Source organism: Pungitius pungitius, chromosome 2, assembly GCF_949316345.1.
Source record: "Pungitius pungitius chromosome 2, fPunPun2.1, whole genome shotgun sequence".
NCBI classification, from domain to species: domain Eukaryota; kingdom Metazoa; phylum Chordata; class Actinopteri; order Perciformes; family Gasterosteidae; genus Pungitius; species Pungitius pungitius.
In genome coordinates this window covers 400,970-421,295 of record NC_084901.1, presented here as the reverse complement: position 1 = coordinate 421,295, position 20,326 = coordinate 400,970, and the positions used below count along the sequence as shown (strand labels likewise).

At 47.2% G+C, this 20,326-nt stretch overlaps 1 protein-coding gene across 2 annotated transcripts; it reads left to right on the top strand.

Annotated features, from left to right (window-relative positions):
• Positions 1 to 11,031: 11,031 nt before the first annotated feature.
• On the top strand, positions 11,032 to 20,270 carry pthlha (parathyroid hormone-like hormone a). Of its 2 annotated transcripts, none has more exons than XM_037459665.2 (4): positions 11,032 to 11,136; positions 15,819 to 15,926; positions 19,042 to 19,509; positions 19,683 to 20,270. In XM_037459665.2, exons 2-3 carry the CDS (start codon positions 15,823 to 15,825, stop codon positions 19,484 to 19,486), a joined length of 549 nt encoding a protein of 182 aa, XP_037315562.1. In that variant the 5' UTR covers positions 11,032 to 11,136; positions 15,819 to 15,822; the 3' UTR covers positions 19,487 to 19,509; positions 19,683 to 20,270. The 2 variants fall into 2 exon arrangements, with proteins under 2 accessions (XP_037315562.1, XP_037315561.1); XM_037459664.2 differs by lacking the exon at positions 11,032 to 11,136 and adding an exon at positions 15,333 to 15,688.
• Positions 20,271 to 20,326: the final 56 nt, after the last annotated feature.

Sequence of the window (20,326 nt, the reverse complement as noted above, 5' to 3'; positions counted from 1 at the left end):
ATAAGACTGATGATTATACTAATTCGGTTATCTAAGGGTTTTTTCATATTTTGGGGAGTTGTTCCTGTGCCGATGTGAGGGTTTCGGGCGGGGGGTGTTGCATGTGTACAGACTGTAAAGCCCTCTGAGCCCAATTTGTAATTTGCGATTTTGGGCTATACAAAATAAAGTGAACTAATTACGAGAACAATAATGTAATAAGATAATTCAATAAGAACAATGAGAATTAATTATACATTTTTTTTACACATCACTATTTTCAGAACCTTGTCATTTTTCAAAACTCTAGATACAAAACTCCCAACAGTCTTGGCCTGTAACACAGCGTTCCGCACCTGGGAGGAAAAGGGTTTGATTAGCATCCTGGTCCTACTGCTGTGGCCTCCAGATCTCAATCACAATGGATGTTTTCATCAGCCAAACCACAGGATGAATCCAGGCCTGGAGAAGGGTTACTGGTTGGTGAGGGCACCTATCGTACACCTTCCACCTCCATGAGGAGAAGAACTCCTCAATCAGGTGAAGGAGAGGACGGAGGCAAAGACAGGCTGGTACATTGTGCATGGGCCTGAAACCCTGCTTGCACCATTTGAGCATGATGCAACTGAACATTGTCCCACACAATGACATAGGCCACACCATCACCTCTACACCATCACCTCTACACCATCACCTCTACACCATCACCTCTACACCATCACCTCTACACCATCACCTCTACAGACCTGATCCAGCTGCATCATATGAGCCAATGAGAGCCCTGTGTCCCACCACCTTCATACGTAGATGCACACATGGGGACGTTGGCCACACGTTGTCCAGGTACTTGGACTGTTGTCCGCTGGCCAATGAAAATCCTCCCTCCCCCCGTGTCTTGGACCAGATTGAAGCCTCATCCAAATATATCCATTTGTGATGGTTGTCATCAGCATCCAGCTCCATTACCCTCTTCAAAAACATTTTGGAAAGAGATTTACAGATTACAACGACGTAGAATCTTTGCCGAATTGTTCACAACAGCCATCTGCGTTCCTTCCAAATGGCACACGGAATCGTTGTTTTACAGACACCTGGTGCCTTTTTAGAACTCGTGCAATAAATCTTTGTTTCCACATTGTTAAAAACATCATCGAAGGCGAATATAATTTCTGGCCCAAACCAAATCGACCACCGCCTGCTCTCGTTGGTCAGTCAAACCTCTGCCTCTCCCTCCAGTGTTTGGCCTCGTCTCAATTCTGCAGGAACCATAACAGTAGAAACACTTTTAGTCACCTCAACCACTATGTGGTCCAATTGAGATGCAGGATACAGTCATTTGACCATTGAGAAGAGCCGAATGTTCAGTCCATGCTGAAGACTTGAAGACTGAACGTTCTGATGATCGATCTCCTGAGGTTTGGTGGAATCATTGTAGCTTCAGACAGTCGTTGTCATGCCACGATTGATGTTAGATGTCATCTGATCACCTCTCAGAAGTGCTTGTCTTTTGTAGTTCTCCTCTGTTGTGACCTTCTTGTCCTGCTGGCCACTCAGTGCTTTATATGCTCGTACCACAATGTGAAATCAATCATCAGTAACGAGTTGGACGAATTGGAAGAAATTACAAGCATTATTCTAGCAGCATGGTGTGAAGAAGTGGAACGATGGGCCGTAGAAGCAGCGTCTGATAGAGAATGATGATCAGATGTTACATCCACACATAATGATCCCGTTGGTTTATGATCTACTCTGATTGGTGTAAACGGATCTCATTATTTTGAAACCTCATGACAGTTGTTGTATGTCAGTATCCATGAAACTATGAACTAAGGGTTGTGCAGCAAGTACTTCTCATTCTGAGATGTTGGATAGACAGAGACAGACAGACAAAGGGAGACAGACAGACAGACAGACAGACAGAGACAGTAGAATCTGAGGCGTTTAAGTTTCCTTTAAAGATAAAACAAGCGTGTGTGTGTGTTAGCTTCTCCTTCAGGAATGTGTGTGTGTGTGTGTGTGTGTGTGTGTATGTGTGTGTGTGTGTGTGTGTGTGTGTGTGTGTGGGCCCTGACACGTCTCCAGAGCTCTGGGAAGCATTACTGGAGGACGGGATCAAGGAGCTCTTAATGAGACGAGGCGTTTCACCGGGTTGAGTCAGAGAAAGAAATCTATGTTCTCCTCCCTGAGTAGTATCTGAGTACTCTGTAGTAGTATGTGTGTACTCTGCAGTAGTATCTGAGTACTCTGTAGTACTATGTGTGTACTCTGCAGTAGTATCTGAGTACTCTGTACTAGTATGTGTGTACTCTGCAGTAGTATCTGAGTACTCTGCAGTAGTATCTGAGTACACTGTAGTAGTATGTGTGTACTCTGTACTAGTATGTGTGTACTCTGTACTAGTATGTGTGTACTCTGCAGTAGTATCTGAGTAGACTGTAGTAGTATGTGTGTACTCTGTACTAGTATGTGTGTACTCTGCAGTAGTATCTGAGTACACTGTACTAGTATGTGTGTACTCTGCAGTAGTATCTGAGTACACTGTACTAGTATGTGTGCACTCTGTAGTGGTATCTGGGTATTCTGTAGTAGTATAGAATAGAAGTACTTTATTGATCCCCGAGGGGAAATTCAAAATCCAGATAGCTCCTGACAATGTACAAACATAATATTTTAAAAAAAGTATGTGGGTACTCCTTTGTAATATTTGAGGACTGTAAGTACTGGGTACTTTACAGTAATATATTAGTGCTCTGTGTAAAGGGTTAAAGAGGACGTGATGGTCTATTGATGACATCATCAGTGAGGAACCTTCAGGAACTAAAGGCGTCACCAGGCGGGTGGAGACCCCAAATACACACACACACACACACAAATACACACACACACACACACACACACACACACACACACACACACACACACAAACACACACACACACACACACACACAAACACACACACACACGTGATAGCTCGTCAAGCTTTTTGGGGACAGACTCAAAGTGTGTCTCTGGCGTCTTTCAACTAACGAGCCACGTCCTCCATGACGCTCCGGCTGTCTGTCCACTTAAAGATCAGAGCTCGCTCCATTAGGACGCCGGGAGGATCCAGCCGTTGAAGATGAGGAGATTAACCTCAGATGATCCAGTGCCCCCCCCCAACTCTCAAGTTCATTAAACGACAACTAAAGAACCAGCGATGACATCATCTCCTAAATGTTAACCAGCTGCCTCACCTTTGACCGATCATCTGATGATCAACAGGAAGTCCAGGTCGTCACGCCAGGACAGATGCTCCGAAGACGAAGAATAAAAGACACTTTAAGGTTCTCGTGGTTCTACAGAAACAAAACAATGGGAGATTCCTTCCACTTCCGGAGAACTGGATTGTAGAAAATGTAGGTGAGGAAAAGGTAGAGGAGGAAGGAGGAGAAGGAGAAGTAGGAGGAGAAGAAGGAGAAGCAGCAGAAGAAGGCCACTGTGATGTAAACAACCACCCACGCCGCCGCCGGCCAATGGGAGCGTCTGAGCTCTCTGTGTGACTCGCTCCAAGGTGACATCACTGCTGCCCCACAACCAGAAAGAGCAGATTTATTTAGCAGCCAGTGGAACCCCCCCCGCCCCCCCGCCCCCCCCCTCTGTGGTTGTTGGCAGCTCGGCGTGTTTTGTCGGCTGTGACCACGCTGAGGCTTCAGGAACCAGAGTCAATAAAACAGGCCTCTGACACTCAAAGTGAAACCAAAGCTCAGGAGAACAAACACAGGACTTTCATCCAGGAGACCAGTTCCAGATCTTCTTCAGCCCAGCGTGATGTTCACTCAGTCAATTAAGGTCCACTCAGCACGTGGCTGCACGTCAACCAACCCATGGGTCCACTCCTTACCTTCAGCACAGAGGGGGCGCTTGATTCGTATTCATCACCAAGGACAAATAAACCAGAGCTTTACAGCCGCCATGTTAGGATAACATTATGGCAGTTATGATGGAGTAGAACCATCAGCCGGGGGGGGGTGGAGCCCACCTTCAGCGACACGACAATGTCCTCATTGTGAGGGGGAGCTGGTTCAGCCCCCGGCTACGACTCATTTAGTCTTCTCCCTCCGGCGATTTGTCTCGTAGTGATCGATGGAAGGACACAAATAGACCCGGAGGAAGGACTCTCCGTCTACGACTCCAATTATACTCAACTTTAAAACTAATAATACGAATACAAGCAGCCGGCTGTCAATAACAACTCAACGTGTTCTATTAATAAGTCTCTTCAGATTTAATTTGAAGTTATATTCATCCACCACTTTTACTGTTTTAAACACTAAAAAGAAACGTGTTGGGCACAAAGTGGCCTGTGAGAACATGTGAACCACATGAGGCACAAAGGACTCTGGGTAATTAGAAGAACCAGTGGAGCAGCACGTAATCTGACCATATTTTTATCCCCATTTTACACAACGATGCTTTTCTCTTCAGTGGTTAATCTCAGAGGGGAATATGCTTCATCTGGTTCATGCACCACATTGAGATTAACGATACAAACACAAATAACTATTGAATCAAATAATTAGTTAGTCAAGATGAAACTTGCTTGGTACAGATAACAAACACATGAATGCATCAATCAAGTCTGTTTCACTCATCATCCACTAAATGAACATCATGCTGCATTGAAGAAGACTAGAAACTAGAGATTTCCTCATAGACGTCTATGGGAGCAGAGGAGTCGCCCCCTGCTGGTCACTACACAGAAGTAGAGTCATTTCCTCATAGACGTCTATGGGAGCAGAGGAGTCGCCCCCTGCTGGTCACTACACAGAAGTAGAGTCATTTCCTCATAGACATCTATGGGAGCAGAGGAGTCGCCCCCTGCTGGTCACTACACAGAAGTAGAGTCATTTCCTCATAGACGTCTATGGGAGCAGAGGAGTCGCCCCCTGCTGGTCACTACACAGAAGTAGAGTCATTTCCTCATAGACGTCTATGGGAGCAGAGGAGTCGCCCCCTGCTGGTCACTACACAGAAGTAGAGTCATTTCCTCATAGACGTCTATGGGAGCAGAGGAGTCGCCCCCTGCTGGTCACTACACAGAAGTAGAGTCATTTCCTCATAGACGTCTATGGGAGCAGAGGAGTCGCCCCCTGCTGGTCACTACACAGAAGTAGAGTCATTTCCTCATAGACGTCTATGGGAGCAGAGGAGTCGCCCCCTGCTGGTCACTACACAGAAGTAGAGTCATTTCCTCATAAACGTCTATGGGAGCAGAGGAGTCGCCCCCTGCTGGTCACTACACAGAAGTAGAGTCATTTCCTCATAGACGTCTATGGGAGCAGAGGAGTCGCCCCCTGCTGGTCACTACACAGAAGTAGAGTCATTTCCTCATAGACGTCTATGGGAGCAGAGGAGTCGCCCCCTGCTGGTCACTACACAGAAGTAGAGTCATTTCCTCATAGACGTCTATGGGAGCAGAGGAGTCGCCCCCTGCTGGTCACTACACAGAAGTAGAGTCATTTCCTCATAGACGTCTATGGGAGCAGAGGAGTCGCCCCCTGCTGGTCACTACACAGAAGTAGAGTCATTTCCTCATAGACGTCTATGGGAGCAGAGGAGTCGCCCCCTGCTGGTCACTACACAGAAGTAGAGTCATTTCCTCATAGACGTCTATGGGAGCAGAGGAGTCGCCCCCTGCTGGTCACTACACAGAAGTAGAGTCATTTCCTCATAGACGTCTATGGGAGCAGAGGAGTCGCCCCCTGCTGGTCACTACACAGAAGTAGAGTCATTTCCTCATAGACATCTATGGGAGCAGAGGAGTCGCCCCCTGCTGGTCACTACACAGAAGTAGAGTCATTTCCTCATAGACGTCTATGGGAGCAGAGGAGTCGCCCCCTGCTGGTCACTACACAGAAGTAGAGTCATTTCCTCATAGACGTCTATGGGAGCAGAGGAGTCGCCCCCTGCTGGTCACTACACAGAAGTAGAGTCATTTCCTCATAGACGTCTATGGGAGCAGAGGAGTCGCCCCCTGCTGGTCACTACACAGAAGTAGAGTCATTTCCTCATAGACGTCTATGGGAGCAGAGGAGTCGCCCCCTGCTGGTCACTACACAGAAGTAGAGTCATTTCCTCATAGACGTCTATGGGAGCAGAGGAGTCGCCCCCTGCTGGTCACTACACAGAAGTAGAGTCATTTCCTCATAAACGTCTATGGGAGCAGAGGAGTCGCCCCCTGCTGGTCACTACACAGAAGTAGAGTCATTTCCTCATAGACGTCTATGGGAGCAGAGGAGTCGCCCCCTGCTGGTCACTACACAGAAGTAGAGTCATTTCCTCATAGACGTCTATGGGAGCAGAGGAGTCGCCCCCTGCTGGTCACTACACAGAAGTAGAGTCATTTCCTCATAGACGTCTATGGGAGCAGAGGAGTCGCCCCCTGCTGGTCACTACACAGAAGTAGAGTCATTTCCTCATAGACGTCTATGGGAGCAGAGGAGTCGCCCCCTGCTGGTCACTACACAGAAGTAGAGTCATTTCCTCATAGACGTCTATGGGAGCAGAGGAGTCGCCCCCTGCTGGTCACTACACAGAAGTAGAGTCATTTCCTCATAGACATCTATGGGAGCAGAGGAGTCGCCCCCTGCTGGTCACTACACAGAAGTAGAGTCATTTCCTCATAGACGTCTATGGGAGCAGAGGAGTCGCCCCCTGCTGGTCACTACACAGAAGTAGAGTCATTTCCTCATAGACGTCTATGGGAGCAGAGGAGTCGCCCCCTGCTGGTCACTACACAGAAGTAGAGTCATTTCCTCATAGACGTCTATGGGAGCAGAGGAGTCGCCCCCTGCTGGTCACTACACAGAAGTAGAGTCATTTCCTCATAGACGTCTATGGGAGCAGAGGAGTCGCCCCCTGCTGGTCACTACACAGAAGTAGAGTCATTTCCTCATAGACGTCTATGGGAGCAGAGGAGTCGCCCCCTGCTGGTCACTACACAGAAGTAGAGTCATTTCCTCATAAACGTCTATGGGAGCAGAGGAGTCGCCCCCTGCTGGTCACTACACAGAAGTAGAGTCATTTCCTCATAGACGTCTATGGGAGCAGAGGAGTCGCCCCCTGCTGGTCACTACACAGAAGTAGAGTCATTTCCTCATAGACGTCTATGGGAGCAGAGGAGTCGCCCCCTGCTGGTCACTACACAGAAGTAGAGTCATTTCCTCATAGACGTCTATGGGAGCAGAGGAGTCGCCCCCTGCTGGTCACTACACAGAAGTAGAGTCATTTCCTCATAGACGTCTATGGGAGCAGAGGAGTCGCCCCCTGCTGGTCACTACACAGAATGACGCTTTAACTCATGAAGCTTTGACCTCACTATAAAGAACTGGAGGTTGGTTTGACCCTTGAACGTGAAACGTTGACCTATAAATACCGTAAATTCACACTGCTGCTGAACATGTGTAACTCAAACCAGGCTGTGGTTCTCCACTTTGGAGCTGGAGAACGAGCTATAAACACAAACCACACGTAAAGATGACGACTAATCTGTCCTGTCGTCACTCTACACTCTTTAAATGTTTGGAAACCCTGACAGTGAAACCTTCAGCACTCCCATAATAGAATCTGTTTCTATCTCTGGACGTGTGTTGGACTGGCGGAGCTCCAGAGACAAAGACTTCTGCGTCACAGGAGACGAGACCACAGAGCTGGGATCAGTCTGACTGCGGTGCTCCTCAGTCTGCTGTGTTATTATAGTATTATCCAATCAGCTCCAGGGATTAACCCTCGTCGTTACATCACAGGAGGCCCGCCTCTGGGGCAGCACCCGGGCTGGAATATGGGCCACCACTGGGTTAACGCAGGTATAGACTATCAAGTATGCAGGTATAGACTAGCAAGTATGCAGGTATAGACTAGCAAGTATGCAGGTATAGACTAGCAAGTATGCAGGTATGGACTAGCAAGTATGCAGGTATAGACTAGCAAGTATGCAGGTATAGACTAGCAAGTATGCAGGTATAGACTAGCAAGTATGCAGGTATGGACTAGCAAGTATGCAGGTATAGACTAGCAAGTATGCAGGTATGGACTAGCAAGTATGCAGGTATAGACTAGCAAGTATGCAGGTATAGACTAGCAAGTATGCAGGTATAGACTAGCAAGTATGCAGGTATAGACTAGCAAGTATGCAGGTATGGACTATCAAGTATGCAGGTATAGACTAGCAAGTACTTAAGTAGAGACTGACTAGTACTTTATTACTGTGTATAATACATCTTAAAACGCTGTCGCCGTGTTGATGAACCAGCCGCTGCGTTCGGATCACATCACATGGAAACTTGGAGGCCTCACACACTCACATTCTTGTTGCTCTCTTATTAGCTGCAGTATTCTAACAGCTATTTATAGCAGACAGAGCTTTTCTGATTTGCTTCGTGCGGCGGAAAGTAAACTTAGAAATTGACGACGCTTGAAGTGAAGCCAGTAGACGTCTCCACGGCAACACGTTCATCTGCTGGCCCTCTTCTTCTGCTGCCTCAGACTCTCCTCTCAAGCTGACTCCTAGGGATACGCCTCCTCGCCTCCTCGGCTCCTTGCTTCCTTGCTTGGAAGAACACGGCTGTGGCTGTTGATCCCGGCTGGAATTACCGATCTGGTGGGCGAGAAGAGCCCGTCACGAGTTAACTGTGGATATGGAAGGAGGATGGGCATGTCGATGAGAAGTTATGTTCCACTCACACATCTCCTGTAAAAACGCTCTGAATCCGGCTCAGTCTGCAGTTGTGACCCGGTGGATTGCTCGTTTAATAATAATAATACAATTTGTAAGAAAAACAAACAATATGAGAGATGACATGACATTAAAGAACAAAACAAAGCTAACAAGCATTGTGGGTTAAAAGCAGATTTAAATTAACAGGGAGAGTTTCGTGGGGGGGGGGGGGGGGCGTTAAAGAAGGCCCTGTCTCCCCACGTCTGATGCTTGGATAGAGTGGATAGAGGGGGGAGGGAACTCTCCACGTCACATCTCCTCAGTCTAAATACAGCCACTTCCTGTTCGTCGGTAGCACCTAAAAAAACAAGATGGCGACTACGAAATGGCTCTGTACCATCGGCCCAGAAAGAGACAACGTCCTCTCTCCCAGGACTGGTTGTACCTTCCGTGGGGTCTCGACATTGTACCATAAACACATCTGCTCTTCAGAAGTCTTCAGACGAGCTTCAGAGGAGGCGCTGGTCTCTTCACATGTGGAGACGCTTTACGCCGTTTCGTGGGCCGCTGCTTTTTACTGGAGAAGAACAGCTGGGCGAGCTTGTGGAAGCAGAAGGAACCGCAGCGGCATCTCGTTAGCTTCTATCTTTAGCCGCTCTGATGTTAACGGCAGCAGACGTTGGAGGAACATTTAATCTGCTGAACTAATTTAATTTGGGTTCATTGATGACTAATAAAATAATATATGATGCACATTATTGCGTCACAATACCTTTCACTCCAGATGATATTTAGAGATTAAAGACCTTCATCGTGAACAAGTCGTTGCATGAGTCAATGCGCAGTTCTGTCTATTAATAAACTTTATCTACAGAGCAAGTAAGAAACAATATGGAATAATAAAGGAAGCAATAAAAAGCTTGTTGGTTGTTGTGCTTTTTTAGATCTTCCTGCTGAGGATCCTCAGGCGAGTCTTTATGGGGGTTCAAGTGGATTTTATTTGGAGTCTTCACAGACAGCACATTTTATGAAAATGTTTTTTCAATGTAACAAATACTTTTATTTGTATTACTTATTCGCTCAGTAAAGGTTGTACACGTGAGTTTATGGACTCTATTCGTTTAGTGAATGATGGTCCGTGGAGAGTCAAACAGACCATGCAGCAGGGGATGCTTTAGGGCGGGGCTATGCCGTGATTGACAGGTCTCTTCCATGCTGATTTACGATCTCTTAAGTCGTTTGTGTTTTTCACTTTGTTAACGTAAACTGGAAGATTTTAGGCCTAAAAGTTCTGCACTCAAGTTTGACTTGATGGTGACGGCCTTAAAAACCAAGATGGCGACGGCCAGAGGACCAAACTTCAGGGTAAAACTCATCAGCTCAAACCCAGGAGGTCATCAAGGTGACCACGGAGCTTCTTATTGACAGTATATCATATAAATTACACTCAAAAAGCCAACGATATGTAATAATGATGTCACTTTATCGTAGTGACGTCACAGAGATATTCACTCTTTAACAAAGTGAAACTGACCAATGAGGCGTCCACGGCGCTCCATCAGCTGATCTGGGACCAGACGTCTCAGGTTCCAGGTGCTTTCAGGCCTTCTTTTCAGGGACATTTAAGTTCTGCTGTGTAGGAATGTCTGTGCTTCCACTCGGTCCTCGTAGGAGTCGTGTGACCCCACAACGCCCCCCCCCCCCCCCCACAAACCACCAGCCTAAACATAGAGACCTCAGACCACATGGCGGGCTGCAGAGCCGGAGCGCTGCCTCCGTGTCGGAGAGATTAGCAGCGATGCTACGCAGGCGTGACCAACAAAACCACTACTACCATGTTTTGGTGAGGTTTTTTCTTCTTCTCTGCTCCCGAGTCACCCGTCTGCAGCAAGGGAGGGACCGGGGGGGGGGGGGGGGGGGGGTCGCTTCATACGGTAGAACCAAACCAGGACAAAAACACAACCCTTGTTTTCACAATGGGCTTTTAAATGATCACATTAATGTGCCCAAGTAAAGTCTGGGGAGGTTGAAGCCTCCGTGACGTATCGACACAACGGTTCCCACGGCGACGGGATGAACCACGACGTCTGAAAAGCAGCGAATCCACCGTCCACAGAACCCAAGACCACGAGGAGCCGAACACGTGTCCTCTGAAGGCTAACCCATGGAGGAGGAAGTGGGAGGAGCCAGCGTAGTGAGTAAGTTCATCCACCCAACTACATGCAGCTCCATCGGCTCTGATGATGATGGGGATGGTGGTGGTGACGCTGATGACCACCCTGTGATGTCATCAGGAGGGAAGAGCTTTGTTTATAAAGCCGCTCCAACCTTCATGACAGAGTGAAGAGAACTTCTTCTCTCCAGAGGAGAGGTTGCCGTGGAAACCAGAGGAAGCGCCTGTTGTCTTGATCTTCAGGATTCATTCATTCAAGCCAGGAGAAGACCAGGAACTCTGATACAGGTGACTGCATTCATTCAGTTATTCCTTCAGTTATTCATTCATTCTTTCAGTCATTAATCATTTCCTTCGTTTATTGAGGGATTTATTCATTCATTCATTGCGTGTTAGGACAACAGACCGTATTATATTTCAAATCTGGAGTTCACTCTGTAAATATTGGGACATTTTCTTTTTAAATTGTAATTTTATCCTAAATACATATTTTAACCTCATCAAAATATATTTAAATATTTAAAATATTCAGACATTTTATTTGACATCCTATTATATACATATTAAATATGTATTTTTATAAAATACTAATTGTTGTTGTGTTGTATTGAAAGTTTATATTTTAATCATGGAAATATAAGAAAAAAATTAAGATTATTGCAGAACTTTCTTGTTCTTGTTGCGCATGGAGTAGTGCGATGCGCATGGAGTAGTGTGATGCGCATGGAGTAGTGTGATGCGCATGGAGTAGTGCGATGCGCATGGAGTAGTGTGATGCGCATGGAGTAGTGCGATGCGCATGGAGTAGTGCGATGCGCATGGAGTAGTGCGATGCGCATGGAGTAGTGCGATGCGCATGGAGTAGTGCGATGCGCATGGAGTAGTGCGATGCGCTGAGAGCCGCAAGGTTGGCGGCGCAAATCCCGGCTGTGCCATGTGCCTCGTGGAATATATATATATATATACATATATATATATATATATCATTGTGATGTTTTAATAATCTTGATGCTCGACTTTGCTTTTTTCTCTCTATATCTACTCCAAAAAAGACAGAAACTAATTCAAAATAGTAATGTCTGATAAACAGGTCGTAGATTTTAATGTGATTAAACATTTCTCTGTGAGCAGAAAACCACGAACACCATCAATGATAATTCATCACATTTCTAGCTGCTGTTAGCATGAGAAAGTGTTGGTAGAGAAACATGAAGTAATTGTAGTTGTCTTTTAGCTTTGGGTTGACTCCCAGTGCTAACAAACACCTGTAAGCTGTAATTTAGCATAAGAGCAGTAAATGTATTTTCATATTTGTATTTTTGTGTTACTATTATTCTAAAATGTGCCGTGGTTTCACACGTTAGCAGCTACCTCTCAGTGTTTTTTCGCTAACGAGCTAAACTCGCTGAGGAAGCTACGATCTCCAGAGCCTCCTTCTTTAAAAGCTCATCAACTTCATCATAGACAAAAACCGGAAATGCGTAATCAATGTGGAAGTGAACTTCCTGTCAAGGGTCAACACATCAGGAGAAAATGGAGTCTTCACAACTTTGCTCAAAGATTTACCTACAATCACATTTGCTGACGTTGCACGACTCGTGGAGGAAAACTCCGTCACAAAAAGAACAAAGTAAATAAATGGTACACATAAATTTGTCCATCAGTATCAAGTTTACTCAAGTGATTAGCGATCAGGCTAACTGTTAGCTACTGAACTGTTAACTAGAAGGACAAATCATTAGCGTGTCCACTTAGAATGGATGTAGCTTCCGTTTCTGGCACCGCTTAAACAAATCCGTTTGTCCTTTGGGGGTGAAATCGTTTCAAGGAAAAAGACTAGAGCTCATATGTCAAACTCGTCCGGCTTCTCGCCGTCAGCGGGCCGTCGGCCGTACTGTTCGGCGGTCGGATCGCCAGCGCCACCCCCCCGTCAGCCGTTGGCTCGAAGCGGGAAGTATCTGGCCCAAACCTGAAATGAGTTTGACACCAAGGGACGAGGGACAGCCTCTGGTTTCATGCAGCAAACAGCGATCCCTAAAACGTAGTCATCTGAGGTAAAGTGCTCCCATAGATATGAGTGCTCCCCTTTTAATACTAAAGTTTGGTCCTTCATGGCGGATAGCCTGAATACATGTTCATCAAACATCACCATCAACAGGGAAGGAATGAAAAGACAGATTTGGCTGCTTTCGCTACAATAAACTTTTCTCTTTGCTTGCGCCATTTGTTTAACGTTGCCCCGACCGGAAGAAGATCACCACAACGATTGCGTATTTCCGGTAACAAATACGGAAGTTGTGAAAAAGGTCTATTGAGTGCAGGAACTCGATCGCCACGGAAACGGACGACAGGATTATAGAACACACATCTATAGAAGTCTGCAGAAGACGCTGCTGATCATTCGGGGCCGTAGTTTTGTGCTAAGCTAACATTCGGTGTGCAGAGTTTTATCTGCATTTAACACCACGTGTCTTCAATCATGTGTTGAAGAAGACTTGAAACTAGAGACTGAGACCATAAACTCATGTTTACAATGTTTACTGAGGGAATAAATCAAGAGAGAAGTAGAGTCATTTCCTCATAGACGTCTATGGGAGCAGAGGAGGTCATTTCCTCATAGACTCCTCTGCTCCCATAGACGTCTATGAGGAAATGACTCTACTTCTCTCTTGATTTATTTCCTCAGTAAACATTGTAAACATGAGTTTATGGTCTCAGTCTCTAGTTTAAAGTCTTCTTCAATGCAGCATGATGTTCATTTAGTGAATGATGGTCTATTTACATATATATTAATATATATATATATTAATACGGTCCATCTGTTTTTTAACAGGGTGATTGTTTAGATTGAAGGAAGGACCAGGACCACTAATGGGAGGGGGGGTCCTTCTAACAGAACCAGCCTTTGTGAGGAGGATTGTTTTTAAAGGTGGGGGGGACATTTGTTTTGTGTTTGTCGGTTGCTGCCAACAAGCTGCAATTTACTGTGAATGTGAAACAGCTTTTGGCTCCGACGTGCCAGGAAAACAGGCCTCCTCCTCTTTCTTCTCCTTCTTCTCCTCCTCTTTCTTCTCCTTCTTCTCCTCCTCTTTCTTCTCCTTCTTCTACCTGATTACGTGCGGACTCTCCCATGGGAGGCTTCTTCTCCTTTAGTTCTGGCGTCTAGGAGGAACTTTGTGTTCCTAAATCTGCTCCCACTGGAGGAGCTCGTAAGAGGAAACGGACTCATTTGCAGACACATTTCCTTTGGACGGGGGGGGGCTCCTGTGATTCTCCATTGAAAGGTTCTGCACACTGAGAAAGCTCCGTTGCATCACTCTGGCAGCCGGCGTGTTCAGCGAATAATGCGTTCATTGTGCTACCGGCGACCTTCAGAGCCGTGACCTTCAGATCAATAGACCTTGATGGCCCCGCCCCCAAAGGTCTGAGATAATGAAAACCAGGGTGTGACTCAGCTGCTGGACTGGAGTCGGTTAGCTGAAGGGAAGCCCTGATAAACATCTGTACCCCCCCCCCCCCCACCAGGAGAGAAGTGGCCATTACTGTTGTCAGAAATCCTCCCTAACCCAGCGTCACATTACGCTCTGCTGCACATGGGAGGGGGGGGGGGGTCGTGGGGTAAAAAATATTAACCAGCCCCCCGAGGTGTTGAGCCTTTTAAGCAGCAGGACATGTCCAAATGTGTTTTATTCAGTTGATTTAAACACTATGAAAGGTCTCAGTCTCTAGTTCCAAGTCTTCTTCAAAGCAGCATGATGTTCATTTAGTGGATGATGGTCCATTTAGAGTCAAACAGACCATAAAGAGGGAATGCTTTAGGGCGGGGCTTACTGTGATTGACAGGGGTCTAATAGACCATAAATTAGGGGATGCTTTGGGGCGGGGTCTAAAGCTGATTGACAGGTTTCTACATCCTTCTTACGGCGGTGAACAAAACAAACCAATCAGTGACGTCACCATGACGACGCGTTCCTCTTGTGATCTGGTTTACTTCCTTCACATGAAGTCATGTTTCTTGTCACTTCACGGAGTGATGGGAGGCGGATGTGAGTGACATCCATCATGTGGCCATGAGAGACGGGCCGAGGCAGCCGCTGGGTTCTTGTTGCTCAGAGATGGTTCTGGTTGTTTCTGATTGTGTGAGGAGGCCGACCCAGAGGACTCGGATCCTCTACTCGGGCCCTCACTCTTCTTCTCTCTGACGTTTCTTCCCTGTAGTTTTTCTTTAATCTTCCTCGTCTTTTAGTGTATATCGGGGTAAACGTACATTCCTTCTGGCACCATTGACCCCTCCTACGTCTCCCAGCTGTGACCTCAGCACATGAGTCACATGGTTCCTGTTGTCATCATCTTTGGGCGGCGCCCAAACTTGTTTGCTTTCCTTTAGTCTTTAACGTCCTTGATGGAACCTCCGGCTATCGGACCCTGGGCCGCTCCCTGTGCTGCTCGAGTGCCACCTTCCTGCCGTTTCTTCTTCTCCTTCCCTCCTCCTCCTCCTCTTCTTCTCTGCCTGAGTGGGTGGGCAGGGAGGCGTGATGGAGGCCCCTCCTCCCCGGAGATGACTCCTCCCCCTCCCCTTCGCCTCTGACCTCCTCAGGCAGCGAGCGTTCCCATCAGATCGACCTGCAGCAGAGCAGCAGAGCGGCTGCTTCACCTTTAACCCGAGGACTTGTTCTTCTGCTCTCCCTGAGGAACGTAGGCAGCGACCTGCTGGATGACGTCTTTTTGAACCTGCGAGGTGTGATCACCTGGACCCGTCTTTGCTTTGGGACGGTTTGAGAAAAGGAAAAAAAGTGAATTAGCAGTTTTTTCAGACTGGGTGAGACGCAGCGGCGGGAAAGTAAGTTCCCTGTTAACTCCTCTGCTCCTCCAGCCTCCTCTGCTCCTCCAGCCTCCTCTGTAGCTCCAGCGTGGTTGTGCTCACAGAGGAGCTCCATGCTGATGTTGTGCCCCCCCCTGTGTCTCTGCAGGACCATGTTCTCCTCCAGGAGGCTCCTCCAGCGCTGGTGCTTCTCCGTCTTCCTGCTCTGCTCCCCGGTTCCTCACTTCGGACGACCCATCGACGCCCCGAGCCGAACGTGAGCCCCCCTCCTCCAGATGATCCTCCATGAGGGCGCTTTCCTTCTGCATGTGTTTCCAGCTCACTCAGACAGACGCACACACACACACACACACACACACACTCAGACAGATGCACACACACACACACTCAGACAGACGCACACACACACACACTCAGACAGACGCACACACACACACACACACACTCAGACAGATGCACACACACACACACTCAGACAGACGCACACACACACACACACACACGCACACGCACACACACACGCACACGCACACACACACACACACACACGCGGTGGACGAGCTGAGGCTGGAAAAAAAGTGTTGACTCGTGGAAGTGTTTGAACGCCTCCCTGTCAGAGGAGATTCAATTCAATTCAATTCATTTTATTTTGTATAGCCCAAAATCGCAAATTACAAATTTGCCTCAGAGGGCTTTACAGTCTGTACACATGCAACATCCTCTGTCCCGAAACCCTCACATCGGCACAGGAAAAACTCCCCAAAATATGAAAAAAACCCTTCAATGGGGAAAAAAGGGAAGAAACCTTAGGGAGAACGTCAGAGGAGGGATCCCTCTCCCGGGATGGACAGACTGCAATGGATGTCATGTGTACAGAATCAACAATGTAAAAGATGTACAATACATTCAATTTCTCTAACTGAAATGATACAAGTAATTGCAAGTAGCAGAAGAGGTGTACGGCAGGACCACTGCAGGGACAACCTCCATCAGATCGAACCACCATCCACAGAGGCTTCTGTGGGGAGGGAGAGCAGAAAGATGTTGGTTTTTGATGACAGTAATATGAATCATATTTAAAGTAATGATGATGGCAGCAGCAGGTGTCAGCAGAGCCATGAGCCAGGAGTTAGAACCGGGGTCCGCACGAAACTATGATCCACGGAGACCTGCTAGGCGAGAAAGCACAAAAAACTCCCGGAAAGAAGCTTAATTAGTGATGTACATTAATAAAGCATGGATGATTGTGGGAGGAGAGAGTGAGAGTGAGAGAGGGGCTCGGTGTGTCCTAAGAAGTCCCCCGGCAGTCTAAGCCTAGAGCAGCTTAACTAAGGGCTGGTCCAGGCTAACCTGAGCCAGCCCTAACTATAAGCAATATCAAAGAGGAACGTTTTAAGCTTTATCTTAAATGAACTGACCGAGTCTGCCCCCCGGACTGAAAGTGGAAGCTGGTTCCACAAAAGAGGAGCTTGATAACTGAAGGCTCTGGCCCCCATCCTACTTTTTAAAACTCTAGGAACCACAAGTAGCCCAGCATCTATGGAGCGTAGATGCCTTGTAGGACAATACGGTGTAACAAGCTCTTTAAGATAAGACGGTGCCTCACCAGCAAGTGCCTTGTAGGTGAGGAGAAGTACCTTAAATTCTATTCTTGATTTAACAGGAAGCCAGTGCAGAGAAGTTAATACAGGAGTTATATGATCCCATTTCTTAGTTCTTGTTAATACACGTGCTGCAGCATTCTGAATCAGTTGGAGAGGTTTAAGCGATTTACAAGAGCAGCCTGATAACAAAGAATTACAGTAATCCAGTCTAGAAGTAACAAATGCATGAACTAGTTTTTCTGCATCACTTTGAGACAGGAAGTTCCTGATTTTTGATATATTCCGTAGATGAAAAAAGGCAGTCCTTGAAGTCTTCTTTATATGAGAGTTGAAGGACATATCCTGGTCGAAGAGAACTCCAAGATTTCTGACGGTGCTGTTGGATACCAGAGCAATTCCATCCATAGAGACTGTATCACGTGACAGCTGACTTCGAAGGCGCTCTGGGCCTATCATGATAACTTCCGTTTTTTCCGAGTTTAACATCAGGAAGTTGCAGGTCATCCAGGTTTTGATGTCTCCAAGACAGTCCTGAAGTCTAACAAGTTGGTTGGTGTCTTCTGGCTTGATCGATAGATACAGTTGAGTATCGTCTGCATAACAATGGAAGTTTATGCGGTGTTTTCTGATAACGTCGCCCAAAGGAAGCATGTACAGGGTAAATAGAATCGGTCCAAGCACAGAACCTTGTGGGACTCCGTGACCAACATTCGTGGTCCTCGATGATTCACCGTTCACAAACACAAACTGGGATCGATCCGATAAATAAGATTTAAACCAGCTGAGTGCAGTTCCTTTGATGCCAATCAAGTGTTCCAGTCTCTGCAGCAGGATACGGTGATCGATGGTGTCAAATGCAGCACTGAGGTCCAGCAATACAAGAAAAGATACAAGTCCTTGGTCCGATGCAAGTAGAAGATCATTTGTAATTTTCACCAGTGCCGTTTCTGTGCTGTGATGCATTCGAAATCCTGACTGGAAATCCTCGAACAAAGCATTGTTTTGTAGAAAGTCACATAATTGATTCGCGACAGATTTCTCTCAGATGAAGTCCCTCTGAGACCACGGCTGGGTTCTGGATCTGGTTTAGGTCCTGGTGACCCCTGACCTCTTTGGAGGCTTTCAGAGATCCTGGATGGTTAGGATTCATCAGTACATCTTCTCTCAGAGAAGCTTCTGGTCTGCAGATGTTTTTTAACTCAAAGTAAACAAAGAAAGAAACAGAAACACATTTCTCTTATACCTTGTTTCTCCAGATGTTTGTGATCATCAGAAGCACATTGTGAATCCCTCTGATATCACATCCCATGTATATGTACACATGTATATTTATACACATATACAGACGTCTAATGTCCTCCTTGAAGGTAGAATCAGAGACAGATCGACTTCAAAGGCCTCACAGGAAATATCTGTGTGCACATGAACACCAGCTGTTATCACGACTCAGCAGAAACTCACACCCTCACTCCTGTGAGGAGCAATGCATCCTGGGAAACAGGCCCGGGGTCCGATCGGCTGCTTCTTCGTCTGCATTTAATCGGTCAGCTGATCGGCCCTCAATGAAAGGTCCGCGTTCCAATAGTTGACTCCTTTAGTGCACACCGCTCCCCTGTGGAACAAACAAGGTTCAGACCGTAGAAGCCATGAATGACGTGTGGTGAGAGGGCGCCCCCGTGTGGACGGGCCCTCAGCAGGTCTCTGGTAACACGTGTGTTTGATAATGAAACCCTTTGATGATGCGTCTAATATGATTGTGGCCTGCAGGAGGCGCTCCGTCACTCACGCCCAGCTGATGCACGACAAAGGCCGGACGCTGCAGGACTTCAAGCGCCGCATGTGGCTGCAGGAGCTCCTGGACGAGGTCCACACGGCCGCGGTCAGGGACCTCCCGGGGGGGGCGGTCCTCAACCCCAGCACCACCGGCAGCACCCTGCACTCCAAACCCCCCGGGGGCACCAAGCACCTCCCCGTGGGCTTCGGGCCGGAGGAGGAGGTCGGGGGGGGGCGCACCAACCTGCCGCAGGAGACCAACGAGTACCAGGTCTACAAGGACGGAGCCCCCAGAGCCCCCGGCAAGAAGAAGAAGAAAGGGAGGTCCGGCAGGAGGAGGGAGGGGGACAAGAGGAAGAGGAGGGCGCGCTCGGCGGGCCGCAGGGAGGAGGAAGAGGAGGAGGAGGAAGGAGGGAGCGGAGGCCTCCCCCCGCTTTAAGACGCTGTCAGTCTGTGACGCAGGTGGGTCGCGATCATGTGGCCCACGACGTCAATGGTCACATGGTCACATGGTCACATGGGAGGCTAAAATACACGCTTTCTAAAGTGAGAGATTTTAGTAAAACCAACATTGGTTCACAAGCACATGAATGGATGAATGAGTGATTGACAGCCCTGATGTCTCTGTGTTGCAGGACTCTACGGAGGCTCGGACTCCTGAACTCACACGTCGTGATTGTTTGGAAAGAAATTGGAAAATATTTATTGCCTGTAAATATTCTAAATATAGCAGAATAGATAAAACACGATAAAAACAAAAAAACTCCTCTGACACTCTGTGAGGCGACAGATTTGAATCTTTTATGCTATTTTATTTCTTTTTTTTACTCCAGTTGCGTCCGATTTGTTTTGCGATAATTTATTTTGTCTGAATGGTGTATTTATTTTGTAAATGTACCGAGGTGCTGCTGACCTTCTATATTTTTGTACCATATTGCACTTTAGATATATAAATATAAATATATATAAATATACCATGGATTTAGTTTGTTGACTTGTTTTTGTGGTGGATTGAAATGAAGAAGGAGGAGAAGAAGTCCTTTCCTTTGGTTTGTTCGGGAAGTCTCGTCTCCCGGTTCCTGCTGCTGTGCTGCCTTCAGGGTCCTGTCCTGTCCCCCTGTGCTGCCTTCAGGCTCCGCTCCTCGTTTGAACAGAAACCCGGTTGCTGGTGTTTTTGGGCCTTGTGCACTGAGATGAACTCGCTGCTCTGAACGGATTAAACGTTGGACAGAATCCTCGTGTCCTTTTGTCTTCTTCATTTCACAAACACAAACCGATA

What these genes read in the sequence shown, in the direction of transcription:
- pthlha (XM_037459665.2), top strand. Translation starts at nt 15,823, where the DNA reads ATGTTCTCCTCCAGGAGGCTCCTCCAGCGCTGGTGCTTCTCCGTCTTC. An exon ending in ATCGACGCCCCGAGCCGAAC is followed by an intron (nt 15,927 to 19,041) that starts GTGAGCCCCCCT and finishes TGTGGCCTGCAG; the next exon opens with GAGGCGCTCCGTCACTCACG.